Consider the following 18141-nt stretch of genomic DNA (forward strand, 5'->3'; position numbering starts at 1 on the left):
ATTTAGGGATTTCACCATCTACGGTCCGTAATATCATCAAAAGATTCAGAGAATCTGGAGAAATCACTGCACGTAAGCAGCAAGCCTGAAAACCAACATTGAATGCTCATGACCTTCGATCCCTCAGGCAGTACTGCATCAAAAACCGACATCAGTTTGTAAAGGATATCACCAAATGGGCTCAGGAACACTTCAGAAAACCACTGTCAGTAACTACAGTTTGTCGCTACTTCTGTAAGGGCAAGTTAAAACTCTACTATGCAAAGCAAAAAACGTTTATCAACAACACACAGAATCGCCGCCGGTTTCGCTAGGCCCGAGCTCATCTAAGATGGACTGATACAAAGTGGAAAAGTGTTCTGTGGTCTGACGAGTCCACATTTCAAATTGTTTTTGGAAACTGTGGACGTCGTGTCCTCCGGACCAAAGAGGAAAAGAACCATCCGGATTGTTATAGGCGCAAAGTTGAAAAGCCAGCATCTGTGATGGTATGGGGGTGTATTAGTGTCCAAGGCATGGGTAACTTACACATCTGTGAAGACACCATTAATGTTGAAAAGTACATACAGGTTTTAGAGCAACATATGTTGCCATCCAAGCAACATCTTTTTCATGAACCACCCTGCTTATTTCAGCAAGACAATGCCACGCCAAGTGTTACAACAGCGTGGCTTCATAGTAAAAGAGTGCGAGTATTAGACTGGCCTGCCTGTAGTCCAGACCTGTCTCCCATTGAAAATGTGTGGTGCAATATGAAGCCTAAAATACCACAATGGAGACCCCGGCCTGTTGAACAACTTAAGCTGTACATCAAGCAAGAATGGGAAATAATTCCACCTGAAAAGCTTCAAAAATTGGTCTCCTCAGTTCCCAAATGTTTACTGAGTGTTGTTAAAAGCAAAGGCCATGTAACACAGTGGTAAAAATTCCCCTGTGCCAACTTTTTTGCAATGTGTTACTGCCATTAAATTCTAAATTAATGATTATTTGCAAAAAAAAAACAGTTTCTCATTTCGAACATTAAATATCTTGTCTTTGCAGTCTATTCAATTGAATATAAGTTGAAAAGGATTTGCAAATCATTGTATTCTGTTTTTATTTACGATTTACACTACGTGCCAACTTCACTGGTTTTGGGTTTTGTATATATATACCAATGCTAGAAACAACTATTTTGAGAACGTAAAATGACTTCCATAACACCAGTCTTCACAGAAGATCCTTTTACCTCACAAAACATTAGAACAAGGGGTTGACAGAACAGGAAGCTAAAGTGTCACCTACAAAGAGGTGCGAAACAAAACCACACTCTTTACGGCTCTGACTTCCTTTGTTTGTTGGTGGGGAACATAGTGAGAGGGCACCAAATGCAACGATGTTGACATCAACAGGAAACATTACCCAGATAGGGCTGAAAATTACCATGACAATAAAATACAAGGTTACAAAAATTGACTTGGCTCACTGCAACAGATGTTATAGTCTCTTAGAACAAGAACGGTCAACAGAAGCCTCAAGAGCAAACACCCAGGCCCTTTAAGAAAATGTAAGACGACTTGAACTAAAAAGCTTGCATGTGCTGTACTGTATATACAATACATCATGTTTTTCTGCGATTATCCATGTCTGACCAATGACCTCATCATATGTAAAAGTGTACATGTACAAGTGAAACTAAAAACATTTGCATACAGTTTGGACACACCTTCCCCTCATTCAATGCTTTTTCTTTATTTTCATGACTATTTACATTGTAGATTGTCACTGAAGGCATCAAAACTATGACTGAACACGTGGAGTTATGTACTTAACAAAAAAGGTGAAATAACTGAAAATATGTTTCATTTTCTAGTTTCTTCAAAATAGCCACCCTTTGCTCTGATTACTGCTTTGTACACTTTTAGCATTCTCTCGATATATATATACAGTATATATATAAATTTAGACAATTTAGACACAAATGCAATTTTATTGTCAGAATGTCATACACAAACATTTTTTAAATGTTTTACTTGAATGCACGTAATTTGTTCAAAAATTGGTAACAGTATTATCTAACGTCTCATCGGGCCATTATTTGAACATAACTTTCCCAGTGAGCACACCAGTTACAGTCTCTTCACTCATTTTTGCACTGGTGCATTCATTGACCTGATTACTGACCGGTCAAGGTAAAGGAGCATGTGCGGTCAAACTTAACTATGTGATTAACCTGTGTCTATACACGATTAATGCTATCATTTTTTCATGATTAATCAACACGTTAACTTTGACATCCATATTTATACCACTAGTATACTCAGAGGCCAGACAACAGCACTATGTTTATGTTGGCGGTGCTCTAATGTGTGCTTGTGCTTGCTTCCCACGGCAACTGAATTGTGAATTTACCACTAAAAGTCTTTGGTAGTTGTTGCTCGACAAACAAACAAACAACATATTATGGCTTGTACAGTAACAAGGAGAGAGATGGCTGTTTTATTTGATCTGCCTAAACTCACAGAAACATGTGAAATGTGTCAAGCTCCTAAACACTACATAATGTGGTGGTGGCGACACATTATGTATACAATTACACTCATAAACCACAATAATAATGACAGCAGTATTAACACACATTTTCCTTGTGGATGCACTACTTTAGAGCAGTGTTTTTCAACCTTTTTTGAGCCAAGGCACATATTCTGCGTTGAAAAAATCTGGAGGCACACCACCAGCAGAAATCACTAAAAAACGAAACTCAGTTGACAGTAAAAAGTCGTTGTTGCAATTGTTGGATATGACTTTAAACCAGTGACGTGCGGTGAGGTTCATGGCTGGTGAGGCACTGACTTCATCACAGTCAGAATTACAAACATATGAACCCTAAAGAGTATCTTATTCACCATTTGATTGGCAGCAGTTAACGGGTTATGTTTAAAAGCTCATACCAGCATTCTTCCCTGCTTGGCACTCAGCATCAAGGGTTGGAATTGGGGGTTAAATCACCAAAAATGATTCCCGGGCGCGGCGCCGCTGCTGCCCACTGCTCCCCTCACCTCCCAGGGGGTGAACAAGGGGATGGGTCAAATGCAGACGACAAATTTCATTACACCTAGTGTGTGTGTGACAATCATTGGTACTTTAACTTAACTTTAACTTTACACATACAAACTGTAGCACACAAAAAAGCACATTTAATAAAAAAAACGTTATTATGGTCTTACCTTTACTTATAAATGAAGTCCACAACTAAAGTCCTCACATAAACTTTCCACGTGCAAGATTGAATCTATTTAAAAAAGTGTAACCAAGGGTTTATAAATGTCGCCTATACTGTATGAAACTACAAAATAACAAACACGGAGGCTCCAGTTTACACGAGGACCACTTTATTTACCTTCTTTCAAAAACCTCCGCTCCACTCCGTGTCACATCACTTCCGCTCTTAGCGCCTTCAAAATAAGAGCTCAAGGCATATACTGTATAACAGCGCATAACAGGAACTTAACATCACAAAGAGAAAAGCCCATGAAAATAGGTTACAAAAGTTATTTAATAAGAAGCCAAAAAGTGCAAAAACAATAATGTTCGTGTTGGAGGAGTTGTGAATTAGATACACCTGCATTCTGCAGGTGTACCTAATGTTGTGGCCCTGCAGTCATTCACAACTCCTCCAACACGAACATTATTGTTTTTGCACTTTTTGGCTTCTTATGAAATAACTTTTTTAAATAGATTCAATCTTGCACGTGGAAAGTTTAAGTGTGGGCTTTAGTTGATATAACAATTCTACGGCGGGGGTGCAGGAGGCGGGGTTACTGGAGCCTCAGCCAGTGCGTCTTTTGCAGCTGTTTTATGATCGCTCAGCACAAGAAATACGTTACACACATACAGTTGTTGACAAAATACACTGTACATTATATACCTCAGCTAACTAAACTATGGAAATGTATAATATAGTTCATATAGCAATACAGTCTCACTGCACAGCAGGCCAGCAGTTAGCCGAGTCCGGAATCCATGTTGAGGCACTGAGTGACGTGCCTCAACTGGCTGCTGTTCACCGCACCGTCTCTTCTCAGTATTTGAACGGCAAATGTGAAAATTCAGCGATTTTGAATAAAAATTATCTAAAACTGGTGAAGTTAAATGGAAAATAACTCTATAGTATAATCACTGGATACATATAACAATTTAATTAATTTTTTTTCTTTTTACATTTTTTTTCTTTCCCTGATGGCAGGTGAGGCCCCGCCTATTGATATGGAAGAGTATTACACGGTTACTCTGCCGAGCTCTAGACAGCACCGACACTCAACAACAACACATCATTTGCAGACTATAATTACTGGTTTGCAAAAAATACTTTTTTAACCCAAATAGGTGAATTTAGATAATCTCCCACGGGCCGGCACACCAGACTGTATCTCACGGCACACTAGTGTGCCGCGGCACAGTGGTTGAAAAACACTGCTTTAGAGGACCTAGGACAAATGTCCATGATTCATATTATTACATTATGAGTTGCAGAATCTAATTTGTGTCCAATCTAATGATTTCACAGACGCGCACATGCACACACACATGCACGCACACACTCACACACACACACACGCACAAGGACACGTGCTTGCACATACACACACACGCACACACGCACGCACGCACGCACGCACGCACGCACGCACGGACACTCGCACTTTGTTCATGACGTCCTGATTTAAAAAAAAAAGTTTCTTATAGTTAAGCTTGCATGACTGGATGGTGCAGTTAGAATTCAAACTTTGCTAGACAATTTGCACCACAGTTTTTCCCTCAAGATTTTGACTTGCAGCTAAGCAAGCAAACCAGGAAATGGGGAATGTACTGTAGCACACACATACCAAATAGACAATAATTCCAATATCATGCAGTCATTTAATTTATTACTGAAATATACAGAAAAGCTGAGGTTAATAATCTTCAGATGAAGATCAAAAATATTTTCAAACTGTATGCAATTAATGTACAGTACAGTCAGTCAGTAATATGTGATAGCTCAATTACAAGGCATTAAACATATCAAAACTTAGAGCTTTGAAAACGGTGTAATTTCTATTGCAACAACACATTATTATCCCTGTGGTAACTTTTCTGAAACCTCCTCTTTTAAACCCAAAAAAGCCAGAAGGATTGTGAGGCCCTGTTTTCACGGTCTGTACTCATACCGGAAATCAAGATCAAGGAGCTTTTGCCCTTCTGCTCCACAGGAGGTTTCTGTCTTAGAACATTAAAACAAATCTATGCCCTCTTTTGCATGAGAGATGATAACACTGCACAGTAACACCAAATGTCCAGAAATGTTGAGTTCTTAGTAAGTGCCCTTTCTGGAATGAACTATTATGTTTTGCGTTTACTTAGCAACGAGGTCCCCCAGAACATTTGTGTGATGTCTTACGCACAAAAATGTAGTCAAGGTTTAGCTAATGTGCAGTGGGATTGGATTTTGAAAAAATATTTTCAGTCTTCCCATCTCTTTCTATTGTGAAACGAGTTGGTCATCATTAAGAACTTACAAGGAGTGATCGCATTACAGTCACTGTAATGGTTAGGCTCCATTGCGCACATGCATGTGATTGTGCCGTGTTTTGGTCTACCAAATGTGCAGAACTTCAGCGCTGATCAGTGCGCTCACATTATGAAAAAAAAGTACCAATGATTGTCACACACACACACTAGGTGTGGTGAGATTATCCTCTGCATTTGACCCATCACCCTCAACCCCTGGGAGGTGAGGGGAGCAGCAGCGGTGCAGGCCGTGCCCGGGTATCATTTCGGTGATTTAACCCCCAATTCCAACCCTTGATGCTGAGTGCCAAGCAGGGAGGTAATGGGTCCCATTTTTATAGTCTTTGGTATGACTCGACTGGGGTTTGAACTCACGACCTACCGATCTCAGGGCGGACACTCTAGTCAAAGGTGCTGGACTTTAGGAGTTAAGTGAGTGTAGTGTTGGTGTAGTGCAAGTACATGCTTGAGGAAAAGTAAAGCACTAACTCAAACTCAGTGCACTTTGTTTGAGGTTGGTTTGTGTTGCTGGTTTAATGGCTGAGCGAGCACTCTCCTGAAATAGAACAAGGTATGTTTAATGAGTACCCTACAGCTCTGAAGGGCCCTTAACCATCATTCAGCTGCATCACCTCGCCTACTATTAATGAATTAACCGAGACACAGGACACATTAAATAATAAATATTACACAGGGTGACATTACAGTCAGCTGTTTGATAAAACAGAGAATCTTCCGAAAAATGTGAGGGTGTCAGCTGTTTGTCAGAGATTTCCACACTAATCATACTTTCATGCGTTATTTGTTATTTTGTACTTTTACCTTTCCATGCCAACCTGTGCATCGGCAGTTATAATTGTGGTGTTGGGACGTTTGTGATTTCTGAATGTCCTTATACACAACAGGCTGAAGAGGATGGCTGTATGGAGAAGCATGTTAATGTTTTTTTGACCGACAATAGCTTGTGTTTGTGTTTGCAATGACAATATTGTTGATGGACCACCTCCATTGTCTTGGGAGATGCTATAGTATTATCTGGTAATATTTTTGGGTGTCTGAAATTGATTACCGGGTATTTGGGTTTATATGATCTATTATGGTAAAAAATACTTTGGTTTTCAAACACTTCATTTTTTGTTAGACCCTTTGGAACGCATTCCTGACACACACTGAGGTACCACTCTATAAAGGGAATGTTTGCAGCACAGACATACTTTGTGTTGTCACTGTGACGATCTTTGATGAACTCCATCTTGAGTTGACATTTTGTGTTTTCCATCACATTTCAGTTGAATGGCCTTTTATGAACTGGTGTCCACACTAATCCCTTTGTGATATAGATACATAAAGTGATCTCTCTATTCCCATCCTGATACTGACCAGAGAGAATGAGCGGAGTTTGATTTCAGATCCAATTAGGCTTGAGGTATTTGGCAAGTGGTGCAGATACTGTTGGGGGTGTGGGGGTATGGAGGAAGTGGAGGTTAAATTAGAGATTAATAAATCGTCCTGTCCAAGACAATAGCAGCATTTTGTTTCACAGCTCAGGGAAAAGGAGATTCAATAAACCTGATGTGACTCAAACCCACTAGAGAAAATATTAACTGCATTATACCTTCATATATAACTGCTTTAAAAAAAGACAAATAAATGTAGATTTTGAATGTCACTTCCAGGGCAGGAATTTCACGGTGGCTACGACGGCCATGATTGTCGTTGCCCCTCTGCTTGGCCGTGTGCCCTTCAAAAATGATATGCGTCACTGGACGCATCTCTTTTCCACTGAGTGATTTTCATGTCATTACGGCGTCTTTGACCAAGGTGGGTTTAATTCTGCCTCGTATGAACCGCCGAAGTCCCACACGGAGCTATCCAACACAAAGCATCACTGGGCCCAACAGGGGTTATATCCAACACACGCAGCAGCCAGTGATCCAGATGCGAGAACGTCTCTGACTCCTAAAAGCTTAGTGAATGAAAAAGTCGGATGATTTAGCTAAGGTAAGAAAGTTTGATACATTTGTGAAAGCATAAGAAGACAATAACATGTTATTAAAGTAAACGAATGATGAACGAATAAACTTTCAACATATAATATGTAACACACGGTTCATATTCAGCGACGCAATGCGGTGATGTGTGGGGTTTCTGCAGTTTTCTTTAATTCACTCCACCACGCTAGTTTAACGAGAATGAAAACATGCATGAATAAAACACTCCTGGTCATGCACTAAATAATATAATGTTATCATCATTGTGGGCAAAGGGAACTCTTATCCTAAGCATGGGTTCCTTTTGAATGTACTATGACTAGAAGTGTTCTTATCGTGGACAAACTGATAACTTCAGCATGTGTTCTATTTTGAATGTACTGTAGGCTAGTAAGTCTGTTGTTGTGGTGTGAGTTCACTCAGTGAATCAAGTTTGACTCGAGAATTGAAGACAGGCTTGGAGTGACTTTGAAAAAATGCTGATTAAAATTTGTTTGCCATTAAGTAACTGTAAAAACCTCTTGAATTATATTATCTGATGACTGGTGTTAGTTCATTGTACAAACTTATTTTAAAATGTCAATGAAAGAATCTGTGAATATCACAAAAAACATTGTGATGGATTTACATGTTTGTAATAATTTTGACAGCTCAAGTTTTATAATAGGCAGGGTTTTGCAGGTTTGAAGTTAGAAAATTAATGTAACTTTCATTTTACACTCAGCTGCAGACATGCCTTCCAAGCAGCGGAGGGATTTTGTCAGTGGAGGGTCTGTATTTATATAGCGCTTTACTATACCTGGAATGAAACCGAAAGCACTTGACATGATACACCAAATTCACCCATGAACACACACACTGATAGCGGAAACTGCAATGCAATGCGCTAACCATCACCCTTCAGGAAGGGTGAAGTGTCTTGCCCAAGGATGGCGTGACTCGGGCGAGTGAGTGGGGAAGAGGAGTGACAGAAGAGCTGTGGCTGAGAAGGCCTGCCTGATCGAGGTCAGTAGAGGTCTACAGAGAAAACAGGTGTTTTTTCCCAAACAAGGTGTCTTATTGTTGGGTCTACAAGGCATAGCATAAACTATAAGACAACTATAACTTGACTCATTGCCTTCACTAAAATAAATCAAGCTGTATTGATGTGTGGGTCTACATGCATGCCTCCTTTATCTTTCATTTAGAAGGTCAACTTGGGAACTCTATTAAAGGGAACTGCACTTTTTTTTTTTTAATTCTGCCTATATTTCACAATCCTTAGGAGAGACAAGAACACAAATGTATTTTTCTGGTAATGCATTCTAAGTCGTAAATAAACGTTAAAAAAAGTCTGTTTACAATGGAGCCATGACGTCATTGCTTCTCTTGCATTTATTCCGACCATAAATCCTATTAAATAACCATGCAAAAAGCACTAACAATACTCCATTTACATTCCGTGACCTGAATATTAACCAAGTATTAGCAATATTGTTATTATAAGCGCTAACGCTAAGGATGTATAATTTTTGACTTCAGTCTGTGAATCCTGCAGTATAAGTATAATTACAAAAACTCATTATAACTTTTGTCGAGACGCCAGCATATGCTACACCGCACGATACACTGCACAACATTGCCTTGATTCATGCCCTAAACATAGATAACTTAAAGCGGCATCTGCAGACAAGCCATACTAACAATGGCAAGTGAAGTAAAAAATGTAACAGTCAACTATTATTATTTGTATTTGTTATGTTTACTGTTGTTTTTAATTGCTTGAAAAAGAGCAGAGTTGCAGTATAGATGAATAGTGCGTTATGCAGAGATGAGTTATTACTTTATACAGTAGCCATACTTTGCCATACTATTCATATAGCATCGTTATTCAACTTCTAAAATTGTAATATTTTTTAGTTTCAGTAAAAATAGTAAAACACAAAGGTTATTGTGAAATGATTGACTATAACTGACTAACTTATTTAGGGCAGATCTACTTTTTGTTATGCATTTTCGTATTGAGATACTTTGCAGGTAGCCTAAGTAAAAGGTCTTTTCAAGGATACTTAAAGGATGCCTTGTCTGTTATACTTTATATTTTAGTTGACTACATTTACTTTAATTTCAGTTGACTAAAACTCAAATAGATTTTAGTCAAAAAACTATGATTAAAACTGAATTAAAAACTGCTGTCAAAATTAACACTTGTGTGAGGGATCCATTCCAGCCAGCTCTTCCATATCAAAAGGGCCGGAAGTGTCGTCTCCTTCTAAAGCAACGCCTCAGACCTTTGATGGCAGGCAATAAAATATGTACAACTTAACAGAAGACTGGCAGAACATCAGGGGATGGGAAAGACACGCAAACAAGCAAGCGGTACGCACACAGACAACTTGTAGCCAAGTACGTATGTAAACAAACAGACACTAACTTGGCCTTATTCACCGGATCAAGCGCTATGTTAGTAAATGTACTGAATATACACAAAGCAGACTCATTTTCTCATTTGTAACTGAGGATTGACTCTCATCAGTCTCAGGGCACGCACACAACTTTAAAAAATTTAGTTTTTTTCCAGTCTGTTTTTTTTTTAAATCTACAAAACAAATGCGTCTCCGAACACTGTTGTTGTACAAATGGGGAACAAAAATGTTAATTTAAAAGATAAGTTGGTTTTTAGTTTAAGCCTTATGTAAACAACACGTTTTTGTTCGACGCAGGACCTGAATCTGTGGCCCTTAGGTCTTCAAGTCTTGCATTGTACTGCAGTTTAACTCTATTTATCTAGTTACCCATCTAATCAAGTTTCTTTTAAAGTTAAGAGGAATAGTTTAGATTTGCTGCACAAATATAACTTTTGGTTCAACTGAGTTATGTAGCCAATTTATAGAAGAATAATAATATATTTGTTAAGGATTGACTAATTGAACAATAAAAAGGATTAGTAACTAAAAAAAACTTCTACAGGTCTGAGAATAAAATGTCAAAGGTTGTTAAAGCACGAGCAGAAAGCAAAAAATAGACAGTTGGCGCTTGTTTAAATACCATATTTATAGAGCATACCAGGATATAAGCCGCACCCAGGAATATTTAGAAGAAAACACAATTTTTTCCATATCTTAGCTGCACCGGACTATGAGCCGCAGATATATAAATTGCCAAAAGTTTTTTTAGATACCTTAATTGTTTTCAAATGGTGCCTGAAACACGGCAGTGAAACGATTGATTCAACAAAACAGAAGTAATCGTCATGGACCCAATAGCTGGGGAAGCGAGCTCTCCAATCAGCTAAACAGACACAGTAAGTCCACTGTGGCATCTTGGTGAGTTTACTGAGGAACTTGTGAAACTGAAATACATTAAAGGTGCCATATGCAATGTCAAGTCATCATTAAATGGCCCTGATATGTCAAAAGGCATTAATAAATCATGTTCTTTTCGAATACCTCTATACCTGATAGCAGTAGTTCAGCCGGGATATGCTCATTTCAAAATTAGATTTACAGCCCAGAAATATTGTTATTGTTTTCATTTCGATGTCCCGCCCTCCACCAATTAGAAAGTCTGCGAGTCACATCCAGGTTGCCAGCTGCGCACCGCCACATGGCTACTGTCACTGGTAAAGTTACTAAACATGTCAGACCTTAGTAAATCTAAAAGGCATCGTTAGGATTCTCAACTTATTCATGACAAAGCCAGACAAATCGAGGATTTGTATCGGGGGTGCCTTTGAAAGATGGCGACGATTTAAGGTGCAGAAGATTTTTTCATCTGACGCCAAACTTGCTAATTTCCTACTTGATAGTTAAGTCAGGCATTTACGTTTTCTTATTACTTGTAATAAATAGAAATGGACATGTCATTTTGTATTGTCCAATACAGTCAATGACCTTGTCTAACAAAACCAGTATGTTCGTGCAGCGAATGCTTAGCATGCTCGTGGTAACGTGGTAAATATATGCCCGTTAGCCTGTATGTCGATGTGTCATCCAACTGACAGGGAAAAGTATATTTTCGACAAATAAAACCTATGCGGATATGGGTAGTGTCAGTGCCTATTTTGTTCTCAATATGCAGATATGCTGAGGAAAGGGGATTCCGACATTAGCACAGCTAATGCGGTTTCTGGTACTGTATGTGCATCAGGTACATATGTGGTGGTATTTGCTTGGCACAATATAATGCATTACATGTAATGATTTTCTACTTCGTGTATTGACATGGTAGGAGGCTATATGATTTATGCATAACGTGGTTTTTGATTAACGTGGGTTGGTTCATAGAATCACACTCCACACTGAAAGATGGTGATTGATTGATTGATTGATTTTAGTTTATTTCGAACATGAACACACTTACAGTATATCCATCCATCCATCCAGGAGAAGGAAGAAGCAAAGCTTATTTAATCCTACCCCTTTCCAACTTCAGAGCGTTTACAAATACATATGTTCATTTACTGTCTTCTTTTTGTAACACAATTACATCAGTGAATGATTAATACAGCAGTTCTTGCAATATATAATTAAGTCAGTCATGATAAACATACTGAGATGAAGAATATCCAGTTTTCAATAAGGTTGAAGGTAGAGATGTCCAATAATATCGGCAGTCCGATATTATTGGACAATAAATGCTTTAAAATGTAATATCGGAAATTATTGGTATCTGTTTCAAAATTGTCGGTATCGGTTTCAAAAAGTAAAATTTATGACTTTTTAAAACTCCGCTGTGTACACGGACGTAGGGAGAAGTACAAAGCGGCAATAAACCTTAAAGGCACTGCCTTTGCGTGCCGGTCCACTCACATAATATCTACAGCTTTTCACACACACAAGTGAATGCAAACGCATGCTTGGTCAACAGCCATACAGGTCACACTGAGGGTGGCTGTATAAACAACTTTAACACTGTTACAAATATGCGCCACACACCAAACAAGAATGACAAACACATTTCGGGAGAACATCCGCACCGTAACACAACACAAACACAACAGAACAGATACCCACAACCCCTTGCAGCACTAACTATTCCCCTCGCTACCCCCCCCCCCCCCCCCCCACCTCAACCTCCTCATGCTCTCAAATTCTAAGCTGCTGTTTTGAGGCATGTTAAAAAAAAAAATAATGCACTTTGTGACTTCAATAATAAATATGGCAGTGCCATGTTGGCATTTTTTCCCATAACTTGAGTTGATTTATTTTGGAAAACCTTGTTACATTGTTTAATGCATCCAGCGGGGCATCACAACAAAATTAAGCATAATAATGTGTTAATTCCACGACTGTATATATTGGTATCGGTTGATATCGGTATCGGTAATTAAGAGTTGTGTATGTATGAGAGTGACACCTACCCCTCCTCCAACCACAAAGACAAAAAAAAGTGGATAACTGACAAGAGGGTTCACTCCGTTTATTTAATTCTGCTATAGATAGCTAAAAAGCTCATGGGCAGATTTTGATTAAACTTTCAGAAAATGTCAGAAATGGGAAAGGAAACAACTGATTAGTTTTTGGGGGTGATTCGGATTACGATCCATATGCAGGATTTTTTCTAAAGGACTCCTTACTGTTGGAAGATGGGGCCTGGCAGAGGTCTGTTCTCTCCTAGGGCTTTTCTAGTTATAAATGTTGTTCCGGTGACCACAGAAAGTACAGTCTTACAATCACTGGGACTGTTGTTTGGAATTACCTAGTTTTAGAAAAAAATCCAACTCACTGGTGTGCATCTAATTTCAGAACATCAGAGAAGTTTGGGTTTCAAAAGTGGACAGACAACACATTTTTCCAATTCAAGGTTTCTGTGGGTTTTCATTTTACAGTCACTACAATGTGATTTCTTTTGGGTTTTTGGGTGCTTTCTCATTTACTTCAGGAATGTGAGTTTCCTGGCCTGGTTACACATTCATTTAAGATGACCACTTTACCGTGTTTTTAATTCCTTTTGTTTGTATCACATGTCTAAAATCTGATTCAAAAGGTCCAAGATCATATAAGAGCTTCGAGGAAATTCAAACTAAGGCCGGGTAAATTTAGATCGAATGATAAAACACAAACACAGCAACTAAATATAAAAGACAAAGAGAAACTATCTCAGTCAAATCAGTCTGCAATTATAAGCATTGTGCTCTCTTCCTCCTTACAGAAACCATGTCTTGTTACTGAGCCTCTATCTGATTTTTAGCTGACAGCTTATCTGACTCCGTCTGGCCTTAAGCACACAAACACACACATAACTCACAAACGAAATATGAATCATTTTCACTTACATTTAAAGGGCAAATTTAACCTATTTATTCAAGTGAATTAAAACTTGCTATCTCTATAAACCTCCCAGATTAGAGAGATAAGTTTTGTCTTCCTTATGACCTGCTTAAGCTAGGTTATGGTGTTGTGTTCTGTGATACTATCGATGGCACCAGACACAATAAGGGTGGCTCCAACAGGAAATCTTGGAAAATATAGGAAGTCAGCATCGTAAGGACAGGAAGTCACACTGTGGTTGTTTCTAAGGGGGCACTTAAGATTCGGCAGCTGTCAAAGCTCAGACAACCCTATCTTGTTTGTGACATTAAAAACACACGGAAAGAAGCAAAAGAAGAAAGACCATTTGTTGTTTTTCATGCATTATTACTCACTTTTTCCTAATATGTCATGGCTAATTATGCAAATTATTGTGTAAAACACTGGAATGGTTATAAGATAATGCATCCAAATAAATATGTATCACAATTAATTAATCTATATATGTTATACATATGTTACTGTTACATATGTAATGCCTGCAATGTTACTGAAGTAATGTGGAGTGAAGTCTTGTAATGTACTTCAATAATGGTGTTCAAATTACTTAATTTAGTAGTTTCATGGTCATGCCTTGGTTTTATATAACCCAATGGCAGCAAAAGTTTAATTGGAGTCCAAGTTTGAAATTGGGGTTATGTTGAACTTTATAAGAGTTAAAAGAAGTCAGAGAAGTCAAGTAAAGGAAACAATTAGATGGAAAAATTACATATAAGGTAAAGCAACAGCAAACTATCTAGAACAACCTTGTAGACACCACATGTAGATGAAGGGTGATTAGGGTTTACCACAAGTAACTTAAATGTTAGAAAACAAACCTATGTACCTTCTAACACATGTTTGTGTTGGTTTAGCAATGAGTGTGTACCTGCACTAATAAGATGAGCTGGTGCATTAGCAATGAAGTCAGATGCAGAACCTCGAACTTCTTGGTCTTCATCTTGTAACAGTGTGAACAAAGTCCTCCACAAAGAGACTGTGCTGACAAGACCTGAACACAAAACCATTTTGTATTTGACACTCTTTTCAGTAACCATTTCAAACATATGTCCACCAGTTAGCGCATCTTTGTGGACTCACCGAGCGGCAGCTCAGAGTTGGTCATTAATGAGCCTGTTGAGTTGACCAACACTTGAGCGGCCATCAGCTTCACTTCCACTGGCTGCTCCTCGCTGCAGCACGAGCACACCATTGCCTCCCACTGAGATAAGCAAGTCACTGTATTTTCACCCTAAATGATTGGTTGAGAAGGAAATTAAAAGCCATGGAAAATTAACAATATGACTTGCACTCAGGCATGGTTTCTCAGTCTGTGCTTTGTGTAAACAATAATTATTTTATATAATGGCTGTAGTTGGATTTGAAATCAATGTATAAATAATTACAATGCTGATATACCGTATTTTCCGGACTATAGATTGCACCGGTATTAAAGCCGCACCCACTAAATTTTAGAAAATATTTTTTTCCCCATATATTAGCCGCACTGGACTACACATACCTTGTAAAATGAGTTATTTACACAGAAAGATTTTGTAAAGGTTTATTCACATACCTTAATTGTTACCAAACGGTATCTTTAACACGGCGGTAAAAAGGCTAAACAAACAAAACAGACATCGTCATGGACCCACTAACTGCGGAAGCTAGCTCTCCAATCAGCTCAACAGACTCAAAAGCGCCACGGTGACATGTTGGTAAATTTACTGAGGAATTTGTTAAACTGGAACAATACAAACAGAATGCTAATGTGAGGTAGTAATACTAACACAGCAACTCAAAAACGTGTTAGCATATTAGCTAAAGCTACTCTTAAAGAGACCACACATGGGATGGTTTAGTAAGTAAGAATTGTTTCAGTTATATTGTAAAACTTACAAATGTTGCTTGGAGTGATGGATGAAGAATTCATACGAGTAGAAACGCTATGAACGATTGGAAGACCGAAACCGCATTTCTACTTGTGGTTCAAACCTTTAAACAGCAGGAATTCACATTAACCCAGCAGCACCTGCAGTGAGCAAACTTGTCCAAAAGATGGTGCCATAGCACACACGACAACACACCATTTAAGTGTCTTTGCATGTGTTTAATGAAAAATATTTTCTTTGTGGTCGTCACGGAAGAAAAATCCATAATTTAGCCGCACTGTTCAAAGCGTAGGGAAAAAGTAGCAGCTTATCGTCCGGAATTTACGATAGGTGTTATCTGTCACAGTACATTACTCAAATTTAACTACAAAACATTTGTCAGTCTATAATTGCACTGTAGGAACATAATGATTAAATACAATTGCTACTATTAAAAACAAATTATTTCATGTAAAATTAGGTCTGTCAAAGTTAACGTGTTAACATGTGATTAATCACAAAAAATGATCACAATAATCATGTATAAATGCATATTAATCACGCAATTTAATTTTACCACACCTGCTCCAACTGAGGATGGTTATGTGAAAGGTGGCGCGGGTTGTTATACGGCCAGTGATGAGGTCATTGCATGCACTAGTGCAAAAATGAGTGCGGACACTCCAGACTGATGTGCTTCCTGGCAAATTTAGTTTAAAATACACCCAGATGGGACTTTAGACAAAACTCTTAATATGTTTTAAACAAATAAATGATGTGCATTTAGAAAAAACATTGTTTTTGAATGATAGTGTTTGAAATTCTGACAATAAAATTGCATTTGTGTCAAAAATCTTTTTTTTTTTTTTAATTAAAGTAAATGTAATTAACCATAATCTAAATTGAAAAGTGTGATTATTCTGTTTTTAAAATGAAAACGTTTGATAGCACTACATGAAACATAAACTTACAATGATTCAGTCTTCTCATTGAGCAATTTCTCAAAATGTTTTACATTCTTCTGTGACAATTACCCGGTAGATTATCGTGTTTTTTTAATATATGGAACCCAGACCTGCCAACCTTGAAGAAATAGTTTGAGTCCCACACACCCAACTTCCCCTCTGCTCTCTTGATCCCTAAAATGTAAAAGTGTCTTGCCCAAAGACACAATGGCAGTGACTTGGATGACTGAAGCAGAGATCAAACCTGGAAGGAAGTTGGAAGTTGCTGGCACGGCCGCTCTACCAGCCGAGCCACGTACTGCCATGCTCTGCCTATTGCTAAGCCTAATTATCATCAAAAGAAGATCTAAACTTGTGCATTTATTTTAGCATTCATCTTCTTTTGCTCTGTTTTCCCACTCCCTTGTGAGTTTGTTTCTTTGATTTATTAAATAACATTAAATAACAAAGATCAGATTATTTAGGGAGTGCTCGTCATGCTACGCAAGGTTTATAGGGGAAGGAGTGAGCTACCGGAGTATACATTGGTGCAACGACACGGAACATAATCTGGGGGAGGTTGGTAGAGCGGCCGTGCCAGCAACTTGAGGGTTCCAGGTTCGATCCCCGCTTCCGCCATCTTCGTCACTGCAGTTGTGTATTTGGGCAAGATTCTTTACCCACTTGCTCCCAGTGCCACCCACATGGGTTTTAAATTAACTTACAAACGTTTGTAGATAATCGGTTTCACTTTGTAAAGTGCTTTGAGTCACTAGAGAAAAGCGCTATACAAATATAATTCACTTCAATAATCCACGTTTCAGAAACTGAAGCCGGAAAATTTAAACTGGCGAAATTAAACAAAATTTGCACCTGGTAATTAATTATCAGTTCAAATGCATGCAGAGCATAAAAAAATAAAAAATGTTGGCAGGTCTGAAACCAGCATAAAATATTGTTCATTGTTAATGCAATATCATAAGTCAGTTATCAATCCCTTTTAAATGTTTACCTTTTGGTCAGAGTTCATCGTTTGGACTACCAGTTGGGATAGCAGTGTCATGGCTGCACAATAAAGCTCCACACTGAAACACAAAAAAAGGCTTCACAGTCAGTTGATGTGATTTTACATGGATCTAATATGTTGGTAATAAAGTTTTTCATTCCATTGTAAATTACCCTCCCTAATGAGTGAGTACTGGGTCAACAGAGTGAATAAATCATTTTGTAATTTAAAGTTAAAAGTTAAAGTACCAATGATAGTCACACACACACTAGGTGTGGTGAAATTAACCTCTGCATTTGACCCATCTCCTTGTTCACCCCCTGGGAGGTGAGGGGAGCAGTGAGCAGTGGCCGCGCCCGGGAATCCTTTTGGTGATTTAACCCCCAATTCCAACCCTTGATGCTGAGTGCCAAGCAGAGAGGTAATGGGTCCCATTTTTATAGTCTTTGGTGTGACTTGGCCGGGGTTTGAACTCACGATCTATCGATCTCAGGGCGGACACTCTAACCCCAAGGCCACTGAGCAGGTTTT

At 38.5% G+C, this 18141-nt stretch overlaps 1 protein-coding gene across 2 annotated transcripts in view; it reads right to left on the reverse strand.

Annotated features, from left to right (window-relative positions):
- The window catches only part of thada (THADA armadillo repeat containing), a 198071-nt gene that overhangs the window by 15993 nt on the left and 163937 nt on the right, over nucleotides 1-18141 (reverse strand). Inside the window, exons 34-36 of one of the 2 annotated variants that reach the window (XM_061962999.2) lie at nucleotides 17617-17689; nucleotides 14891-15041; nucleotides 14679-14801 (exon numbers count right to left, since the gene is read on the reverse strand). The exons of the other annotated variant lie outside the window; for it this stretch is intronic. Coding sequence (XP_061818983.2) covers nucleotides 14679-14801; nucleotides 14891-15041; nucleotides 17617-17689 — 347 coding nt within the window. The remainder of the gene's footprint in view (nucleotides 1-14678; nucleotides 14802-14890; nucleotides 15042-17616; nucleotides 17690-18141) is intronic. 2 annotated transcript variants of the gene reach the window in all.

Source organism: Nerophis lumbriciformis, linkage group LG02, assembly GCF_033978685.3.
Source record: "Nerophis lumbriciformis linkage group LG02, RoL_Nlum_v2.1, whole genome shotgun sequence".
Lineage (NCBI taxonomy): Eukaryota > Metazoa > Chordata > Actinopteri > Syngnathiformes > Syngnathidae > Nerophis > Nerophis lumbriciformis.